Source organism: Gambusia affinis, linkage group LG23, assembly GCF_019740435.1.
Source record: "Gambusia affinis linkage group LG23, SWU_Gaff_1.0, whole genome shotgun sequence".
NCBI lineage: Eukaryota > Metazoa > Chordata > Actinopteri > Cyprinodontiformes > Poeciliidae > Gambusia > Gambusia affinis.
In genome coordinates, this window is record NC_057890.1 from 934,338 (window position 1) to 954,608 (window position 20,271).

General features: G+C 40.6%; 1 protein-coding gene across 4 annotated transcripts; it reads right to left on the reverse strand.

Moving 5' to 3' along the window:
* Positions 1 to 1,749: 1,749 nt before the first annotated feature.
* On the reverse strand, positions 1,750 to 18,420 carry caprin2 (caprin family member 2). 4 transcript variants are annotated; one of them, XM_044107583.1, is made up of 21 exons: positions 18,352 to 18,419; positions 17,554 to 17,804; positions 17,410 to 17,472; positions 17,243 to 17,329; positions 14,440 to 14,678; positions 13,778 to 13,860; positions 11,601 to 11,714; positions 11,013 to 11,047; positions 10,695 to 10,925; positions 10,527 to 10,568; positions 10,316 to 10,444; positions 9,437 to 9,521; positions 8,573 to 8,622; positions 8,324 to 8,431; positions 8,145 to 8,240; positions 7,922 to 8,053; positions 6,461 to 6,605; positions 6,205 to 6,375; positions 5,958 to 6,019; positions 5,701 to 5,752; positions 1,750 to 2,917 (listed from the first exon to the last, which is right to left on the reverse strand). In XM_044107583.1, the coding sequence occupies exons 2-21, from the start codon at positions 17,791 to 17,793 to the stop codon at positions 2,343 to 2,345; spliced, it is 2,739 nt and encodes a 912-aa protein (XP_043963518.1). In that variant the 5' UTR covers positions 17,794 to 17,804; positions 18,352 to 18,419; the 3' UTR covers positions 1,750 to 2,342. The 4 variants fall into 4 exon arrangements, with proteins under 4 accessions (XP_043963518.1, XP_043963520.1, XP_043963519.1 ...); XM_044107585.1 differs by having other exon boundaries at positions 6,265 to 6,375; positions 18,259 to 18,388; XM_044107584.1 differs by having other exon boundaries at positions 18,259 to 18,388.
* Between the last annotated feature and the right edge of the window lie 1,851 nt (positions 18,421 to 20,271).

Genomic DNA, 20,271 nt, shown 5'->3' on the forward strand with positions numbered 1-20,271 from the left:
ATAACTTGGAAATGCAGAGAAGCAGTAAATCTGGTTGTTTGAAGCTGGAACCAAGTTGAAATTTTGAGTTTTAAGCTTTTTTACTGTTAGTGACCAAAAACGCTTTTTTCTCAGCGAGAGTAGCAAAAAAACGGACATTATGTGATATTTCAGCACCACAATCAAATTTCAGCATAATTTGCTTTACTACAACGTGGAAATGCTGAGAAGCATTATACATCTGGTTGTTTGAAGCTGGAACCAAGTCAAAATTTTGAGTTTAAAGCTTTTTTACTGTTAGTGACCAAAAACGCTTTATCTCAGGGAGAGAAGTGAAAAATGTACAATATGTGAATTTTCATCACCACATTCAGTTTTCAGCCTTATTTGCTTTGGTGCAGCATAAAAATGCTGAGAAGCAGTAGTTCTGGTTGTTTGAAGCTGGAACCAAGTCAAAATTTTGAGTTTCACAAGTTTTGAATGTTAGTGACCAAATACGCTTTATCTCAGTGATAGAAGTGACAAACGGACAATACATTTTCAGCACTACGTACAATTTTCAGCCTTATTTACTTTGGTGAATATAAGAAATGCTGAGACTCAGTAGTTCTGGTTGTTTGAAGCTGGAACCAAGTCAAAATTCTGAATTCCATGAGTTTTGAGTGTTAGTCTCAGCGAGAGAAGTCAGAGAAGTTAAAAACGGACAATTGTGAATTTTCAGCACCACATTCAATTTTCAGCCTTATTTGCCTTGGTACAGCATAAAAATGCTGAGAATCAGTAGTTCTGGTTGTTTGAAATCTGGAGACGCCATAAAATCTGGATGATTTCATAAGCTGAAGAAATTCTTCCTCTTGCATCTTGTTCACTGCAGCCAAATAGAAGAAATTGGCTAATGGGTTTTAAGATTTAAAACTTGTTCTGATATAAACAATAAATAAAGACACAATTATAAAAGAGACAATACTGGTATATTGCACTTCCAAGAATGTGGCTGTACAGTGCCACATGGGTTTTACTTTTACTGTATATTTCAAAGTTCAACCTTAAACGTGCCCCTGTATCTCAGAGGCCTCGTTTGTCCAGCTCCATCACAGATTACCTGAGTATTTGTAGGTGAAGCTTGCATCCCAGAGTTATGTTTCATACTGAGGCTGTAAATTACTTTACTTTGAAGAGCGCGCCCTGGTGTCAAGTCTCCTTTAACCGAGGACCTGGACTCCCTTTGTGGGTAGTTTTCTTTGCTTCCCATCATTTGCATTTCACATGCAGCTGAAATAATCTGATTGTATTCTGATTATAGCTCCACATGCAATATTGTTAACCACTGCTCTTTTGCGTCTGTAAAACCAGACCTAAAACCAACCTGTTCCAGACCCTCCACACCATATAACATGATTATTATTCACAGGTTGGCTCCTTGCTTTAACTCAGGGATCCATAGTTTGAAGCAGAACACTAGGAAATTTGAGAGAAAATGGTGCTCTTTATAAAGTAATCTATGTAATTTGGAAAAGTATTGTAGTGCTGAATAAAACACGCTGGAAGTATTGGTTTATTTAAATGCCATTTCTAAAACTTAGTTATCCTGTCAAATATGGACATGAGGGATATTATATTTAAATATTATAAAGAAAAGTTTATGGAAAAGCTTTAAAGGACAACCAATTCGGTTAAAGCAGCATGGATCATGTTGAGAGCAAAGCCAAGAATTACAACTGTAACATAAACTACCCTGTAGCCTTTATAGACAAGTAATGACTCAAAGGATACTGCTTATATTTTATTTAGGCAACAAAGGACCTCTAGACAGTCATGTCAGCAGCACTACCTTTTGGTCTTTTGTACAACACCTTACCCACCACCAAAAACAAAACAAAAAAACACAAAATAAAAATAAAAAAAACACAACTCCTCTCCTTAACTGTATGTTTTCACATCAGCAGGAATTCTTTAGAGGCCAGGCTCCAGCAGAACGATGCCAGTAATGTCCCTGATGAGGAAGATATTCACTCAACATGGTCTGAAAATCTTCCTAAAGCCATTTAGAACAAAAAACACAATTAGAATACTCCATAAGAGTAGCCACCTTGTTGTTCTTTACTAGCGGGACTTTGAGTTTAACATCTTTGTGACGACAGCCCGGTCCAGCTGAGCCAGCATCAGACAAAAGAAAAAAAGAAATAGTCGACTACAATAGCTGTATAACCATTTTTAACTTCCCAAATGGAAATGGCTTTAAGTGTAGACAGCAGCATTTAGTTGGGAACAGTTTTTAGTTTTTATAGATTTGATACACAGGCACCAGTTCCGTAATGTAAGCTGCAAGCAAACCATGCTGGAGGAAGGTGGCCTTCACCAGTTCAGTCCTGATAAAGTAAGAAGCCTGAAAACGTACTGTACTTCCAAGTGCTGCCATAGATGGCACCACGGTGCAGCCTGAGCCACACCTGGTCTCCTTGGAAAAGAGGCAAAATGGCATGGTTGCTGGCGGTCTCATGATCAGGGGCTCCATCATTGGCGTACGCAGAGACCATCACCTCCTCGTTGCGCATGAGGTTAACATAGAGGGGGACGCTAATGGCCAGCTTCAGGATGTGAAAGATGAAAACGTACGTTCCATTCACAGGACAGGTGAACCGACCAATGTGGGTGTCGTACATCTCCCCCAGGTTGCTATGCAGTTGATCGAACACAATGGGCTGGTCAAGGTTGCCAGGTGCAAAGTTGGCAGTGCGAGAGGCAGTGAAGGCCACACGCAGTGGCTGCGAGAGCGGGTAAAGCGGCATGGGGAGTAAGGCCGTAGGTGGATGGCTATGTGGGGTCAGTGGGACCTCCACTGTTGATACAGATAAGGAATCCCCATGACCAGAGTCCACAACAGTAAAGGCTCCGTCCCGGTCTGGACTGCTCACCTGGGAAGAGTCACTCCAGGCTACTGCACAGAAACAAGTAAAAGATTATTTTAGACCCCGAGGATGGCAACATGTCAATGGGAACATCATATAAACAGTTGATCTTATATCATCTGACAATTCAGGTAATAGGGAGTCTTATGAAGCAACAGCCTTGATGAATATGGTAGCATCAGTTTAACACAAGTTGTTTTTTTTTTGTTTTTGTTTTTTTAAATGAACAAATTGAGACCTTCTTGCAGATTGTGATTCCCTGAAAATCTTTTATGTGACAGTAATGCACACAATTGAAACTAGAAGTTTACACAGGCTGAATAGAGACATTTCTTTCTCACTGTGAAGTTAAAAATCAGACCAAACTTTTGTTTTAGGTCAGTTAAAATTACCTGAAATATTTCTATTTATTTCTAAATGAGAGAAAATGCAGCATATAATTTTGTAAAGAGATGTTTTGTAGCTTTCAGAAAGAAGTGTATACACATTTGTTCAGTATACAGGATAATTGTGATTTAAACTGTATAACTTGGATCAAATCTTTTGAGTTTTCTTCCTCAACTCCTCTCAACAGTTTGAGTTCCATCAGTTCTGTAAGGAGGAATGGGTCAGAACTCCAGCAGTCAAGTTTGTAGGCCTCCTGGTTAGGAAGCAGATCTGGCCACAAAAACACCTAGTCCAACTTTGTAACCACTCTATACTGTATGCTTGAAGTATAGTAGTGCTGGACAAATAGTTGTCCATTTGGAAGGCTGACGGGAGGCCAGCCATCATTTTGACAGTTTATAATTCACACACCTGACCGCTGTTTGTAGTTAAAAATGTCTGCGCATCTGCATAGAGTACATCACAAAGGTATCTACACTGTTCCAAATTATTATGCAAATTGGATTCAAGTGTCATAAAGAATAATTTTTTGTTGCGCTATTAAATTTGTAGATGGGTCTTTGTATAACTATAATTAATTTCAGAGAGCTGGTTGATTAGTTTGTCTGGTGAGCTCAATTCAAGGAAATCTACTTAAGAAGGATGTTCCATATTATTAAGCAGCCCACAGTTTTCAATCAATATGGGAAAGAAAAGGATCTCTCTGCTGAAGAAAATAATCAGATAGAGTAGTGCTGTATGACAAGTTATGAAAACATTAGATATTTAACGAAAACTGAAACGTTATTGTACTGTGAAGAGATTTGTGGCTGACGCAGAACAAAGATGGGTTTGTACAGATAAAGGGAAAATGAGGAAGGTTTCTGTTAGACAAATTAAGAGAGCAGTTGTCCTTATAAAGCAGCAAACAGTTATTTGAAGCTGCTGGTGCCTCTGGAAACTCAAGGTAGAGGCTTGTGGTGCATGAACCTACTATTAGGCCTTCCCTGACAATTGCTTGTGAGCTCTAGCTCACAAGCAGAAATGGTCACAGTGGGTCCAGCCAAATATGAAGATTAATTTTCAAACAGACTTGTTCACTGATGACTGCTGTGTAACCCTGGATGGTCCAGATGGACGCAGTAGTGGGTTGGTGGTGGTGGATGGCGAATACATCCCAACACGTCTGTGACATCAACAAGGAGGTGGTGGAGTCAATTTTTGGACCAAAATCATGGGGAGAGAGCTGGTCAGCCCCTTCCGACTCCCCAAAGGTGTGAAAATGACCTCAGCAAAGTATATGGACTTTCTGACTGATCACTTTCTTTAATGGTTCAAAAAGAAGAGCCGTACCTTCCGTAGCAAAATCATCTTCATGCATGACAATGCATGAAGATGCAAATACTCATGCTGCAAGGAATACCATTGTCATTGGCTGCTATGTGGAGAAATTTATGGTGTGGTCACCATCCCCCTCTGACCTCAACCCTATTGAGAACCTTTGGAGTTTCCTCAAACAAACGTTCTGAGGGTGGAATGCAGTTCATATCAAAACAGCAGCTCTGGGAAGGTATTCTGACATCTTGCAAAGAAATTCAAGCAGAAACTATCCACAAACTCACGCGTTCAATGGATGCAAGAATTGTGCAGGTGATATCAAAGAAGGGGTCCTATGTTAACATGTAACTTGGTCTGTAAAGATGTTTTTGATTGAAATAGCTTTTGATTTTAGTACATGTGACCACTTAATGCTGCACATTCAAAGAATGCCCATTTCATTTGCAGTTCTTTACAATCCATAAAATGTTTAGAAAATCTGTGCATAATAATTTGGAAAAGCGCATTTTGAGATTTTTATTTTTGAAAAAATAAAAAAAAGTTTCTCATAGAGAGCTTTGTTCAGTAAAATTTGATTGATACTGTAATAGTTCATGACTTGAAAATTAGACTCACCATCATTTGCATTGACCATTTAGGAAAATATCACTTGCATAACAATTTGGAATACGGTGTAAAAATAATTCACCAAAACAAAACAAAAAAATCCCCCATGAATATCATCTCTGAACTGGACACAGAGTTAAACGCAGCTTTTAAGAGAGCATTTAATGGCTCTTTGCAGAGTTTTGAGTTAATTAGCTGATTATGGTGTGGCACCATAAGTTTCCATAAATGAACTGATAATATTCTAATTTTCTGTGACACTAAATTCTGGGTTTTTATTAGCTGTAGACAAAATCATCAAAATTACAAGAAACAAAGGCTTGGAATACATCTCTGGATGTATTCCAAGCCTTTGTATGATGATTCTAGAAGAGTTTCACTTGGAGATGACTGGCAAGACATATTGCATTTTTATACATCATAATTATTTGAGCTGCAGTAGTGCAGCAGGTAGAGGAAGATTATGCTGGAATGGAGAATGGATTTTGCCTGATGTTCTTACCAGAGCCGTGCCTTCCTCCTCCTCGCCTGTATATGTGTTGATATCCTGAGTCCTGAGAAGAAAACAAATGCTTAAAGTTGGGGGGGGAGGGGAATGGTCCACAATGTCAAATATCAATCTAAAATGTTTGCATGAATCTAAGGAGATTTGTTTGTTTGCCCTCAGAATCAGTTGGATATGTCCTTCAGGTTGCTCTAATAAACTGGATTATCTCTACACCTATTTAGGATGCATTTCATCAGAGTTCATCTACTTACCCTAGCTGCATAGAGAAGAGGAACCGACTCCCTGAGGTGAGCGGGAGGGATGTAGGATCCTCCTGAAGAGGGGAAAAAAACCAAAAACAAAACAAACAAAAAAATCAACCAGAGAAACCTCAGGAATAGTTATTTGAACTTTTAAAGAACAGTCATGTTTATTGCATTCCTTTATCAGAACAGATCATCGAGAAGTTAAACATGCAGGGTGAGGGGAAAAAAAAGGAAGTAAGTCAAGGCTGGATACCTCTGTGCCACCCAGAGGACCGACAGTTCTGAGCCAGTCCCTTGCCACCACGTGCCATACCTCTGACAGATCCTCTACTGTAGGACTGACTGCTTCGATTCAAACCTCCACCTGTCTGGCCAGGGGACAGGAACATCTGTCCACCGTTAACCGAATATTCTGACTGATACACTATGTGGAGAAACAAATTCCATGCAATAACAAAGGAATGAAAAACGTCGCAAATACTTTATAGGCTCCATGAGTCTGCACATACCCATCTGAAGCTCATCGTCTGGGGGTGCAAACTCCGGGGGTGTTTGGGTGCTGGCAGTGTTGTACTTGGGCCTGGAACAAACTGCAGTGTGGGATTTGTAGTGCATTTCTCCATTTTGGGGTGAAGATGTGACCACCTTGAAGACCTTCAGAAAATATGACATTGACAAAAGAGGGCTGAATAAATTGGTCAAGATCTTCAATCAAGCCTCTGTGGGGCCCTAAGCAAAATTCAGTTTTCTGCTAATAATGTGAATTGCTGAAATCAAAAGTCAGATGATTAGATCATTCGCACACCTGCTATAAACTCATTGCATCTCTGACAGCACTGTTCACTGTATATTCTTGTATCTTACAGGATGAATTCATGAACCATCCAATTTATAGGCACCATTTTTCAGAACTTTGGAAGATCAGTGATGAGTCAAAACCAGGCCTGTCATGATAAATTTTGCTTGGCAACCAATTGTCCTAGAAATTATTGCGATAAACGATAATGTTATCATTTGAGACAATTGTTAATAGAATAAAATTTGTATAACAATGCAAATGCACCCTCTCAGAGGTCAATAAACTAATTTCAAAAGAACTGTAAAACCTTTTAAATATAAAAAATTGGGAGGGGACTTTAGTGGGTTTAAAATATCCCCCACTGTCCTCTTCTGGTCTACAGTGATACGTTTGACTGACAGACTAGCCCACCAGGTCATGTCTGCATGTTTGCAGTAAAAAATAATCACTCCAATGTTGGCAACTCAGCCAATTTCTTCCTTTATTTAGCAACATTTCAGGCAAAGAAATTTTGCCTCTTCCAAAATGGGAACCGGCAGATCTTAAAGATCCGCAATCAGTGATAGGCCCGAAAACTGCAAGTTTATAGGCCCCCTTGTAGCCTTGGGGCCCCAAGCAGCTTCGTAATTTGCTTATGCCTTGGGCTGGCCCTGCTTCTCAGAATAACTGCCTTCTCATAAAACAAGTAAATATGCCCAAAGTATAATATGATAAGATGAAAAATTAGGTAAATAGGTAGAAGTCATTGATCACTGAATTGTCTTGCAATCTCAGAGCTTGGAAGAAGATGGCTTTGTAGAAACAGAGCTTTGGTGAAAGGACAAAAGATGAAACTGAGGCAGATGAAGCTCACTGTAGCATGCAAGTCTGACCCATGAACGCAAGATCACATTTTAAAAAAAAGGGTTAACGCCTACATTTGTTTCATTTCAAAGGTGCTTTTTGAAAAAAATAAAAAATGAAGAACTCAAAAAGCTCAGAGTGATGAAAAATGACCTCCAGAATGCAGGACAAAGTGTTCAGTCAGTGAATCAGACTCAGCAGCAACTGATGAAATGGAATAGAAATATCCTTTATTGTCCCAGAGCGGGGAAATTTGGGTGTTACAGCAAGTTCAAAACTCTTAGAGATATATGACAGAGGTTAGTGGATTAAGTTGTGAAAAACTTACAGAGTTAAACTGAGACGTAGTGAGAGCTCGCCTCATGGGAGGTGTAGAGAAAGAGTCTGCCTGAGGTGGAGTGGAGGTGTTGGATCTCAGTCCGTTACAGGGAGACTGCTTCCCTGACTCGGTTCCTGGAGTCTGAGAAAGATTCAACGTGTTGGTGTTCATTTATTAATAAATAATGCTTTAGAGTAATTTTCTGTCAACTTCACCAAGAAGTCATCTTTACACATGGACAGTTCTCTTCCTGGTCTGCAATGGTAGCCTCCCCGTGGAAAAGTGGTGGTGAGGAATACCCTTTTCTGTCAACCAGCTTTAGTGACACCTACAACAAGACGACAACATAAGCAGAGTAAAAGAAGAAATTCTGAGCCAGTTTGGTGTAAATCATAGCAGTATTGGACTTACTTGGGAGTGGTTGTTTGAGGATGACTCCAGGGCTCCAGTCTCCACGTTTGAATGAACAACAGTCACACTGGCTTTGTGATCCATCAGCCTGGGAGGTAATGGGGTAGACTGAATGTGGAAAACCAAGAAATTCAAATTATTCTATAACAAGTGGATAATTACAGAAGAACAGGGCACACACTAGAGTGCCCTGTTATACATATTAGTGACGAGCACTGCAATAATACAAATAAGAAAATACAATCTTACATGCATTGTTTTGGCCAGGATATCAGAAGGGCTTCTCAGACATCCATGGGCTGGTTGTTGGAAAAAAAAAATAATAATTAAAGAACAGAATAGGTTAAAATGATAAAAAGATGTCCTCATCTCAGCCCTAGGAATCAACCCTATAGTTCCTCATCTTCAGAGGTTCTGGTCCTGCTCACTTTGATTTAAGAAAAAGAAAATACAGGGCATGCTGTGGTGGCGTAGGTGATAAGGCCTCCAAACGTGGGTCACACAGAGTCCTCGACGCGGCCATTGCGGGTTCGATTCCCGGACCCGTCGACATTTACCGCATGTCAGCCTACTTTCAAATAAGGGACACTAGAGCCCACAAAAGACCCCCTGAAGGGGAGGGGGAAAAAAAGAAAAGAAAAAAAGAAAATACAGTGTCAAATAAGACCAATCTATCCTAATAGTGACCCACCAGATATTCAAAACAGTTGTAAAAACTACTTGCTGCTACCATTTACTCAGACAAAACTTAAGATTATAAGGACTGTGGGACATCCATGGGCATAACCTAGCAGCAGGACTGTTGACTCCAAGAGGAATCATCCATCCAAGTGGAGTCAACTACCATTTTTCTTCTCAAACGACCAGACAAAGACTCCATGAGGATGATACGAGGGCCTGACATCCACCCTAACAGTTCCCCTATCATTATAAATCTGAATATACCATTTATGCCCATGAAGAATGTATGCAAGCTTCTGACCACAACAAAAACTAAGCACAGCACATTGCTACTATGGCATTTTTAGTCATTAACCATCCATAAATGTAATTAAATCAGAGTGAAAAATGACAAAAACGACCACAAAACTGACAGGCTGCGTTTTCTGTTACCTAGAGGAGAGAGTGCGCCAGATGAGCGCCTATTTAGCCTGGGAGTACCGTTGGTCACAGAGGTCTCACCATCTAGGAGGGAATCCTGTAAACAACAGCTGGGTTATTTACCAATGGATGATGAGACACCAGACCAAACAAGTCAGATGACCTGAAGGCAGTTAAAGCAATCTGGGCTTCTATCACTCCTCAGCAGGACCGCAGGCTGATGGTTTCATTGTCATGGCATGTTGATGAACATGAACATTATTTTCAGAAGCCTAAAATTCTTGTTTAAATTATCCTTTTTATAACCAGTATATAAAATTTTGATTTTCTGAGACACTGCATTTTCAGCCAAGTGTAGCAATCTATATAAAAACAGAAAGATTCACCTTTATGAAATTAATGACCAAACATCTGAAATTTTTCCGGAGGTTTTTGTAGGATGTTCCGGTATACCCATCTCTTTAACAGGTGCTATGATGAAGAGGCATTCACTTCAGTTCATTTATCACTCAACCTGGTGATGCTAGTATGTAGTCTTAAACTTCAAAGGCTTTCACAATGTGGCCCAACTCAATCCCATAGTGATCAGTTTGATATACTCAGGTTCCAACAAAATCTTCCCCTTCTTCTGGGCAATTTTGGTAATTTCAAATATTACCAGTAAAACAATTATTGGTATTATTGTCAAACTAGAGTACTGATATCCTTTATGTTTTTACATGTTCAGAGATGAGAACATTGTGTTGTGTGCATGATGCATTCATTATAGCTTTTAAACAAGTTCCAGCAGCCTGAAACCATTATGTCAAGATGAACATCTGCTCACCTTCATTGGGAAATAGGAAAAGGAGTTATCCCTACTCACTAGATTTATACACAGTTAAAGACCACCTGCATGAAACTGAAGGAGCCATGGATCTTAGTCATGAGGTCCTCAAGGTGCTGCTTCCGCAGTACAGGGTCTTTGGGTAAGGCAGAGGGGGAGCTGAAAACTTCCACAAGTAAATTCGTTTGGTTGGGCTGTAGGGAACCAGAAATACAGTCTCTCAGCAGAGTAGCATGGAGAAACAGTTCTTCAGTCAGCTAGATGTTACACACTCACCAACTTGGCATTTTGCTGTCCTTTGGTTTTCTTCTCTTTTCTCTGGAGACAATTTTATAAAGTCACATAATCATTAGCAAACAATATTTTAGATGAACTCTAGGTATAGAATTTGAAATAGTCATTTATTGTGCAAGTTCAATCCATTCTGGACATGTTCAAGCTCACCTGTTTGCTTTCAGTAGAGTGTTTTTTAGAGGGGACTTGGACAACCTTAGATATGAAAGTGGCAGCCCCTTTCCATGGTTTGTTAACTGCAATTTGAGGTGACAGAGGTCCATCTGGGAATTCTGAATCCCAGCTATCTGGAGGCTCCAGCTCCCTCACAGCCTGAAAATCCTCCTTCCAGTTTGGACTGTTCAAAGTTTCCAAATCAGTCAGGTAGAGCCTGTTGAAAAGCTGAGGTAAACCCAATAGTTAAGCAGGTTTTTGAGCATAACTGCAGTCACAGTAAACTACATAGGTGAAAAGATAGAATGGTTTTACCTCCTTTGAATTTTCTTTAGGCATCAACTTTAAGGCTGACAGCAGGGCACAAAAGAAAAACATTAAATGCCAAGAAGCAGAAACAAAAACAGACATGTGAAAGTGCAGTATCTAAAGCAGTGGGGCCCAAAGTAGGTCCTGGGGCGCCGGCATCCTGCATGTTCTAGTTCTCTCCCTGGTTTAACACACCTGGATCAAATCATGGCTCATTAGAAGTCCACTGACATACTGAGAAGGTTGTTACTACCACCAGGGACAGAACTAGAACATGCAGGATGCTGGCCCTCCAGACTCCTTGGCACTGATCAACCAGCCATCAAACTAACACACCACAACTACTATATTTTCTGGAATGGTCTTCCAGATCCTATGCAATTAAAAGTAAACCATTTTTAATCCTACAAAGCACTTTTTGTTGTAGAAATTTGCATAAAAAGCAGCCAATAAAGTTTGACAGCATAGCAAACCATCCAGCTCCATTTAGCTTTTCTTATGAAATCTAAACATACCTGGATAGAGGCAAATATGGGCCTGAGTTTCTAAACATTTTGAAGTCCACTTTCTGGTTTTATGCTAGCATGATCTTACCACTCGGGTTGGCTGAGGTCAGAGACAACTCTGAAGCCTTGGTGGGTAGAGGTGGGAGACAACTGAAGAAATTGTACTTTAACAGTCTCATGAGCTCATCTTTCAACAGCTTATCTGAAGTAACAACACAGACAGGTTACCAAAGGCATACCAACATTTTCAAAAAGTTATTATTTCAAAACATGAAAAGGCTTCTCCTACAGTGCGCTAATGATTTTATATATATATATATATACACATATATATATATACACACACATATATAAATAACAGCATGGTAACTTTGGTTGAGAGTGCCACCTGTCATTGTCGACAGGGCAACAATGTTTGAAAACTACAGTTGATATGCCACGTATAATAAAAATCTTTACATGATTCTTCCATAATGTGTACCTGCCGAATCCTTGTAGGGTAGTAGTGAGTGGACTAGTGCACAGCTCTCAGTGGTGCAAGATGCAGAATAGATCCTGGACACATCACCAATCCACACCAATGGACAACAACCAAACTCCAGGTATTTTTTTTAATACAACAGTTCTATTACTGTAATATATTACTTTCCACCACAAATCCTGCCAAGTCTGGTGGTCAGTGCAGTTCACCAGCAGCCCAGTGTTTTTGTTAAGTAAAGAATTGTTAAGGTACAAAATCAGAGGTGCACGAGTAGGCATCATAATATCATGTGAAGCCAATAGTCAGATATAAGTAGTTAGTGAGCATGCCCTCGCACCTAGTTCATTGCATTAGTTATAAACCGATCTTAGTCAGTCTTTAACATCACTGTTCCTGATGTACAAAAAAAACAAAACAATATTTTGAAAAAAATAATCTAAGCCTGGTGCGGGAAAGTGCTGGCCCTCCAGGGTTATAATACACAGAGAGATACCCTGGATTAATGTCATTACATGATGTAATGCTCAGAATCATTTACATCCCTCACTGCCTCTTAGGAAAATGCAAACTTCATGCAGTAGATCATGTTCTCTCAGAAGTTTTTCTCAAAACGGCCCACACCTTTTAGAATCTATTAAAAGTATTTTAACTTATTTCCTAAAGGTTAAGTTTCAAAAATTGTGTTCTTTTCTGATTAAGGAGACACCAGTCAGCTCATTCCTCTTCAGAAATTTATTAGATGCATCTACACAGGATTACATGGCGAGTCTAAAGTACAGGTGTCAAACTCCAGTCCTCAAGGGCTGGAGTTTCAAGTGTCCTGCAGTTTTCAGCTGTGCCACAGGTACAAAACACTGGCTTAAAACAGATGGCTTAATTACTTCCTCCTTGTGTAGATAGGTTCTCCAGAGTCTTCCTGATGACCTACTTATGGTATTCAGGTGTGGTGCAGCAGAGGCACATCTAAAAGTTGCAGGACAGTGGAACTTGAGAACTGGAGTTTGACACCCCTGGTCTAAAGTCATGATGTAATTCCTTATCATTCAAGACAAAGAGAGACTGTACATTATAATCAGACAGATGCAGGTGGACCGTGTGTCTGGCTGTGTGCATTCAGGGTCAAGATAACCTGAGATCATCCCGTTATCTCTATGCTGGACATTTTAGTTTAGCAGTAACAATTCATTAAGTTACCTTTAAAATTAATTAGATAAAATAACATCTAGACCAGGAGTGCCCAAAGTTGGTCCTCGAGGGCCGGTGTGGTCAGTGAGAGCTTATTTAAACTCCTGTTGCTAATAAGTTAGTTTATGGAATGAAGAGAGATGGGACACTCGGTCGAAGGTCCTTAATCCCAGCCAACTCTCCTCTCATAAATCCAGCTAAGAAGCTTCTCCCCAAATTCTCCTATGGGCTATAGCTGGATCAGGTATTAACTCTCCTACCAAGAAAAGTACCCGCAACAACAACAGGGATGTTTGTGCAGAGCAACCTTCTCCACCAGTTCCAGCTGTACCACAGGTGAACATAACTCTGCATCATAGAAAGCTGATCCCATCATGTCCTGACCCATAAAATTTTGCAGACATGAAGTCATCATCCTTCCACAGCCCCTCCTTCTGATTTAGAAAAATGATTTTCTTCAACATGGCATTATGAGTTCAAACATCAGGTACCGGTATGTGGTTTAAAGTCTGGTTATTCTATGAAAGCAAAACAAGTGTACCTTAAAACAAATCTCAAAAGCCTTTCCACAGACATGACAATTATCTGTCATAACTCACATGTGGACCCAGCCACCGGTTTGTCCTTCCCGTCCAGAAGGTCTATGTAGACAAGGGCAGCTTGGTCCATCTGCTCCGCCAAGCTGCAGCACAAAGCAAAGAGGAGCTATAACAAATCAACAGGTGGCATTTCAGATAGTTTACACTTTTCTGCAAAACTAGCCTAGGGGAAGCTACTCTATACTTAAAATTGTTTGAAACATAAAAGCATCCCCCCCACCCCCCAACAAAAAATTTCTTTCTTTTCGGCTGGTAAAAATAAGCAGCTTGAAGATTTTGGGGGGAAAGGCCCACATTCACAACTACTAAAATCTATTTTGAGACAAATAGAAGGGGCTGTATTGAGAAGTCAATACTCAATGTTGCATTATGTACACAGCACCCAGTTATCTGGAATACAACTGGAATAATTACTTCCGGACTCTCGGCTGTCAGGCTGAAACAAATGTTATTTTGGTCAACAACAACAATAATGTTCTGTGTTGTTTTGCCTTCATGAGGGGTCAACCACAGGCCGACAAACTTTTCAATCAATAGAGTTGAAAAGTACCTGCAACAACACTAAGTTAAGAACATAATTTGATCATTTCTGCAGTATGGCTGTGGTTGCTCAAAATAGTGAGTATAGAAAATGAAAAGTCATGTGTAGAGTGGCACCTCACCTCACTCTGCCATCCCTTTTGACCCCCATCATAGCAGCAAGCTGGTTCAGGCTGTGCAGGTGGTGAGCTGGGATGTAGGGTGCATGATTGCGTCCTGCCATGATGTCTTTCCTTATGTGCTCCTGCTGTAGGCCACCAAGAAGGTGTTGAAACTGAAGCACCAGGGTTAGACGCCTCCTCTCAGTCTCCATCTTTGCAATTTGTTCCTTTTTAACCACCTTCCTTTGTGCCTTCAGCAACTGCAGGCAAGATGTTCACTCATTGTCCAGGAACAACAGAGGAAAATAGCTTTTGGCTAATTCTGGCACATTTACAGAAAGAAATGTTAATGTGCATGGTCGATACCAAAGAAATTAAACTCTACAGAAGTATTCTTAATGTCAATACTATTAGTTATAACCATCTCATTTTTCCCCAAAACTCAATAATGATTAGGTTTTTTCTTTTACTGGGGGTGGGGGACATATTGTGCATTCAGGCACGGTGTGCTATAAAATGGTACCATCAAGTAACAATATTACCTTCAGTAATAAAAATGCTGTATATATTGGAAACATCTTAAAAGAAACTTAATTTCACAGCTGTATCTAATGTTTTGATTTTGGCATCTGTTTCTTTAATAACCTCATAGAGATACTCCCTATTCAGTACATCATAACAATGTTGTAGTTGTTATGACAATTCTGTCGCAACAGTGTTGTAGTTCATATGATAAGCTCAGCAGACATGCAGTTCCACCAGGTGTTTGCTAAGTGCAGCCCCCACAAGGCAGAGCTCGGATGGGGACTGCCACTCTAAGGCGGAGCTTTGGAACCAGGAGGGTTGTTCGCCCTGGGTGCCAAAATAGGATAGGATTTCCTTTGCAACCATGTAAGCAATTAACTTGAAGTGTAACTAACCTGCCTCTCGCCCACTGACAGGTTGAGATAGGTAACAGCACCCCTCCTGACCCCAAAGGGATAACGGTGTAAGAAAATTGATGGATGGATGGATAGAACTAACCCACCTCTGAAAGCATAATCTGACAAATTTAGAAAAATTTCAGCAAAGTGGGCAGGGCCAAGGCTGAATGTTGGGATGAGGGAGGGGATAGTGGGGTTGTGATCAAAAGAAGCACTTAGTCACCTTATCCACCTTGTTGCTATATTTCTAAATTTTTCAGACTCCTATTGACATTTTTAAAACGGCTAGGGATCCATCCATCCATCCATTTTCTGTACACCCTTCTTCCCTAATGGGGTCGGGAGGGTTGCTGGTGCCTATCTCCAGTTGCATCCCGGGCGAGAGGCGGGGTACACCCTGGACAGGTCGCCAGTCTGTCACAGGGCAACACAAAGACATACAAGACAAACAACCATGCACACACACACTCACACCTAGGGAGAATTTAGAGAAACCAATTAGCCTGACAGTCATGTTTTTGGACTGTGGGAAGAAGCCAGAGTACCTGGAGAAAACCCACACATGCACAGGGAGAACATGCAAACGCCATGCAGAAAGACCCCGGGCCGGGAATCGAACCCAGGACCTTCTTGCTGCAAGGCAACAGCTCTACCAACTGCGCCACTGTGCAGCCCCAACAGCTAGAGATAAATCTAGAAACTCTGTTGTTGGTGAGACAATGCTCTGCAGCTCATCTTCAACCCGTCTGTCCTGAGCTAGTAGCGAGAGTGGCCATTAGCCTCCATTAGCGTCTCCTTCCTCAGTCTGACAGTCATCAGTTCAACACCAAACCTTCACAAACAGTCAGAGCAGAGCAGACCCATTCCACTCTGTGGCCACACCACAAATAAGTCACATACTTGTAAAGCTGAGTAAAGCTTTACAATCAATGCTCGCTATTCGCCATGGCGACACTCACTACAGCTCCTGACTCACAACAAGGCAGGCGGCAGTGAGAGACAGAGAGGTTGGGAGGGAGCACTGTTATTGTACCGCATCGCCCCAACAAGAGGAATATTCAACTGCCTAAGAACAGTTTGACCCAAGAGAGCAGTAGTAAAATATTTTAAGCTAAATAATGTCAAACTAAAATAATTGCACAAAAATGTCAAAATTTGCACCGAAACAAAAACAAAACCTTACACCGGCTATTTAGCTTATCGGCAAAAAAAATAAAAAATAAAAAAATTGATTTGGGGGCAAGTTTTACTTCAAAGCTGTAACATCTGTAATTTTTATAAAAATGTTTTAAACATATTTGTTAAAACTGTCACCATGTCTTAACAGTTTGTTATGAGACAGATTATCTAAAGAGATTTCTCTTCTCCTCCTCCCTGAGTCAATATTGCCATCTGAAGAAATGCATCACTCCAACCAAAAACAACCAATCAGAGCAGGAGGAGGGTCTTAGCACTGTCAGCCAACCTTGTGAAACAACTGTTACAGGAAAACCGCATTTCCACCGTTATTGGTGGCTATGCTAACTAGCCTGAACATTCACAATAAGACCTGCTGATGGGGAAATGCTGCAACGGTAGCAGAAAACAAGGGGAGAAGGATGGATGAGCAGTACCACACAAGACTGATTGACAGGGCTTAGTCCCACCTCCTGGCTCTGATTGGTTGTTTGTAGTTAGCCCTGGGAGGAGTCAGAGGAGCTCAATTTATAAATTTCATATCATACTGCCACCACAGTGGCAATAGCAACAAATGTCAAAAAATATTTTTTAATAAAAATGACATGCATATGAATATATTGCGATTTTATGGTGGAATGTCAAAGTGTTAATTTATCAAGTTCATGAGATACAAAAGAAGTTCCCTACAGCCCTCGAACTGAGCAAACATAAAGAACACTTGCATTCTGGGTAAGACCATCCAAGGTTTTGTGCAGCTCTCGTGCAAACTCCAGGTTATGAAGCACCTCCTCATACTTCTCTACAGCAACCTACAACACAAAACACACTCATCTGAAGACATGGAAATAAGAACTTGCAAGTGCCTGTTTGCTTAGAAACTTGGTCTCACCATCTGATCTTTGTTGAGCACCTCCCCCTGGCTCAGCCTCTTCTGGTAGTCCCTCAGCTTCAGCTGAGGGTAAATAAGATGCAAGTTGAACAGTGCAGACGACCAGTTCCTGCAGTGTTTGCTGGTACACAGCAAACACTTTACCTTCTTTTTCTCCAAGTTACGGACTTTGTGCTTCAGGCAGATGAGGCCATCTTCTATATATGTTTCATAGCCATGGTAGGCTGTGGACACCTCCAGATTGACCTGAGGGCTGGTCAGCCCCTCTGGCAGGTTCTCCACCTTCGGGCTACTGATGGTATCCAGCTGCTCCCCGTGCCTGTCCTCCCCTTCAGCTGTGTCCTGGGTCACAGCCAGGGTATGGGACGGAGATAGCTGCACCATGATGAGAACTCCTGGAAGAGAAAGAACAGGGTAACGGAAGGATGAATGAGGAGCTGGTCTCAACCCGGGCAGGCTGAGCGCAGTCTGAGCGGCTGCAGCGCAGTGACGGTGCATTTACAGACGGTACATTCACAGGCGATACAGAAACGCAGACAATAAGAGCTCAGAACCTAACAAAACACACAGAAATGCGGTAAAAACTGTCGTTTTATCCAGCTGACTCTCCTGGCGCCTGGCGCTCAGATTCATGCTGTCAGAAAGGGGAAATTAGGTAATCGGTGAAGCAATTAAAGCTCCGTTTGGGGCCAATTATGCTTGGCTGCTGTCAGCTTTCACGTAAACTTCTTTAAATATTCCGCACATCAAGCGCGAGGTAAACTTTCTCCACATGCTTTGATCATAGCACGTCACAGTTTCCGGAGGAAGCTAGGCTAATTAAGAACACAACAAAACAAACAACCGCACCTCGCGCCTGTCCGCTCCGTCAAAGACGCCGTTTCCACTGGACTTCCACTGGGATGTTTGGGAACACAGAGGTTATGTCGTGTCAGCCCATACCTTTATATACTCTACCAGAGGCGGCAGCATCCACCCGGAACACATCCGGTTCAAGCACCCGATTCTCTGGAAACTTCAAGTTGATTGTCCCCTTAAAGGTAACACGCTCATAATGGAAAGCACATTAAAAGCCCTGCTTTTGGAAAGCAAAATTCATAATCTGAAAAGTGAAATAGAAAGTGCTTTATTCCAATTCCAATTAAATGCACAAATTCCCACTACAATCGAATTAAAAACAGTGCAAATAAGAACTCTAAGCTTTAAAGAGCCCAAAAAAGAGGATCGAAGATGGAAATTTAAAAGAGGAAGTAACCATGTATCTCCAGGTTTACACTGAACAAAAACAGTTAATCTCCCACAAGGAAGTATTTTACATTGTCTTACAAGAGACAATAATAAATGCTTTGAACACTTTGTCATATTACAATCTTAGAATTAATTTTATTGATTTCTTTCTGATAGACTAAGTATTCCATAACTGTGAAATTAAAGAGAAATCATAAATTATTTTCAAAATCTTTTACAGAAACAGATCTAAAGAAAGTCAATGTATGGGTGCCTTTGAGTGAATTAGAATACAAGTAGTAAAAGTAAAAATTACTGCTAACATTAAATATCTGCTCAAGGCTCTTGTAGTGAATATATACTTATAAACCACTCTTTTACCCAGCCCTCTCTCTCCTGGGCAGAAGGTGGCTCTTCATCTCAAGCTCAGTCTCTGGTAGAGACACCTGCCTCTACCATGAGTCCTGGTAGCTTGAGGGATTTTTGCAGTATCCTAGCTATTCCTAGGACTGAAATCTTTTGAAAAATTGCAATATTTCATCTTTGATGATAGCACTGATGCTCACCAGACGACTGCTCCTTCTGTGCATTTAGTGTATAGCCTGTGGATAGTGGACTTGGAGTGGAATCCACCATGTGTGGTGAGGAGCTTTCATGTTTTAACCTTAGTGGTTTGAATTTTCTCCCTTGGCCAACTTTTAACCCCATTAGAGTTGCTGATTACTGGAAAAGCATAGCTGTTGATTGCCTGGACACTGAGCTGACTTCTCAGAACTTGCTTTACTGATTATAGGTGTTTAGCTGTTGCTGCCAAATACCTACTTAAATACTTGACTAACCGTTTTACCAAATATTTTTTACTTTTTTTAAACTCTTACTTGAGTAAATTCTTGGATGGATATTTCTTACTTTTATCTGATTAAAATATGCTGAAGTACTGCCTTTCTTAGTTTATCACATTTTTTACTCCTTTACTCACCTCTGCTAGGTAAATCATGCTTCAGTTATGGCCATCTTATTTTTTTCTTTGAGGTCAATTTTCATAGTTAGTTGTGTTCCCATTCCTGAATTTTTATTTCCTTTATCTTTTTTAACTTATCATAATCTACTGTTTTTGATTCAGTAATGGTCTTGCCATAATTTGTTCAGTCCCCTCTATAAATTATTGTGCAAAAGGCCTTGCCATAAAGCTTGAATGTCTATGCATTAACTTAGTTCATTTTTGGATTTTGTTCACTGTACATTTCTACTTACTTTTTTAGCCTAGTTCTCTAGTATTATCCTGTCTTGGTTTATTATGTCCTGTTCAGTTTCTCTCACTTTGGCTGCCTCATGTTTTTATTGTATTCTTGGACACCATTGTAACTTTGTAATATTACCTGCAATGCCTTATCATCCTCATGTGTTTCAACTGATCTGACACTTAAGCTGTTGTTCCATTCTGTGTCCTGTTTTCTTGTTTCTGAGTTTAGTCCCTCTGTGTGCAAGAAGAGAGCACTGGTTCAAAGTTTAGTGTGAGCACACATTCTCCCCTCCCCCATCAACATGCTCCCAGTAGACACAGCACGTTGACAGGGAAACATAAACAGATACCGCAAAAGGTTCAGTTACGCCCTGAACATGGGAACATAGTCT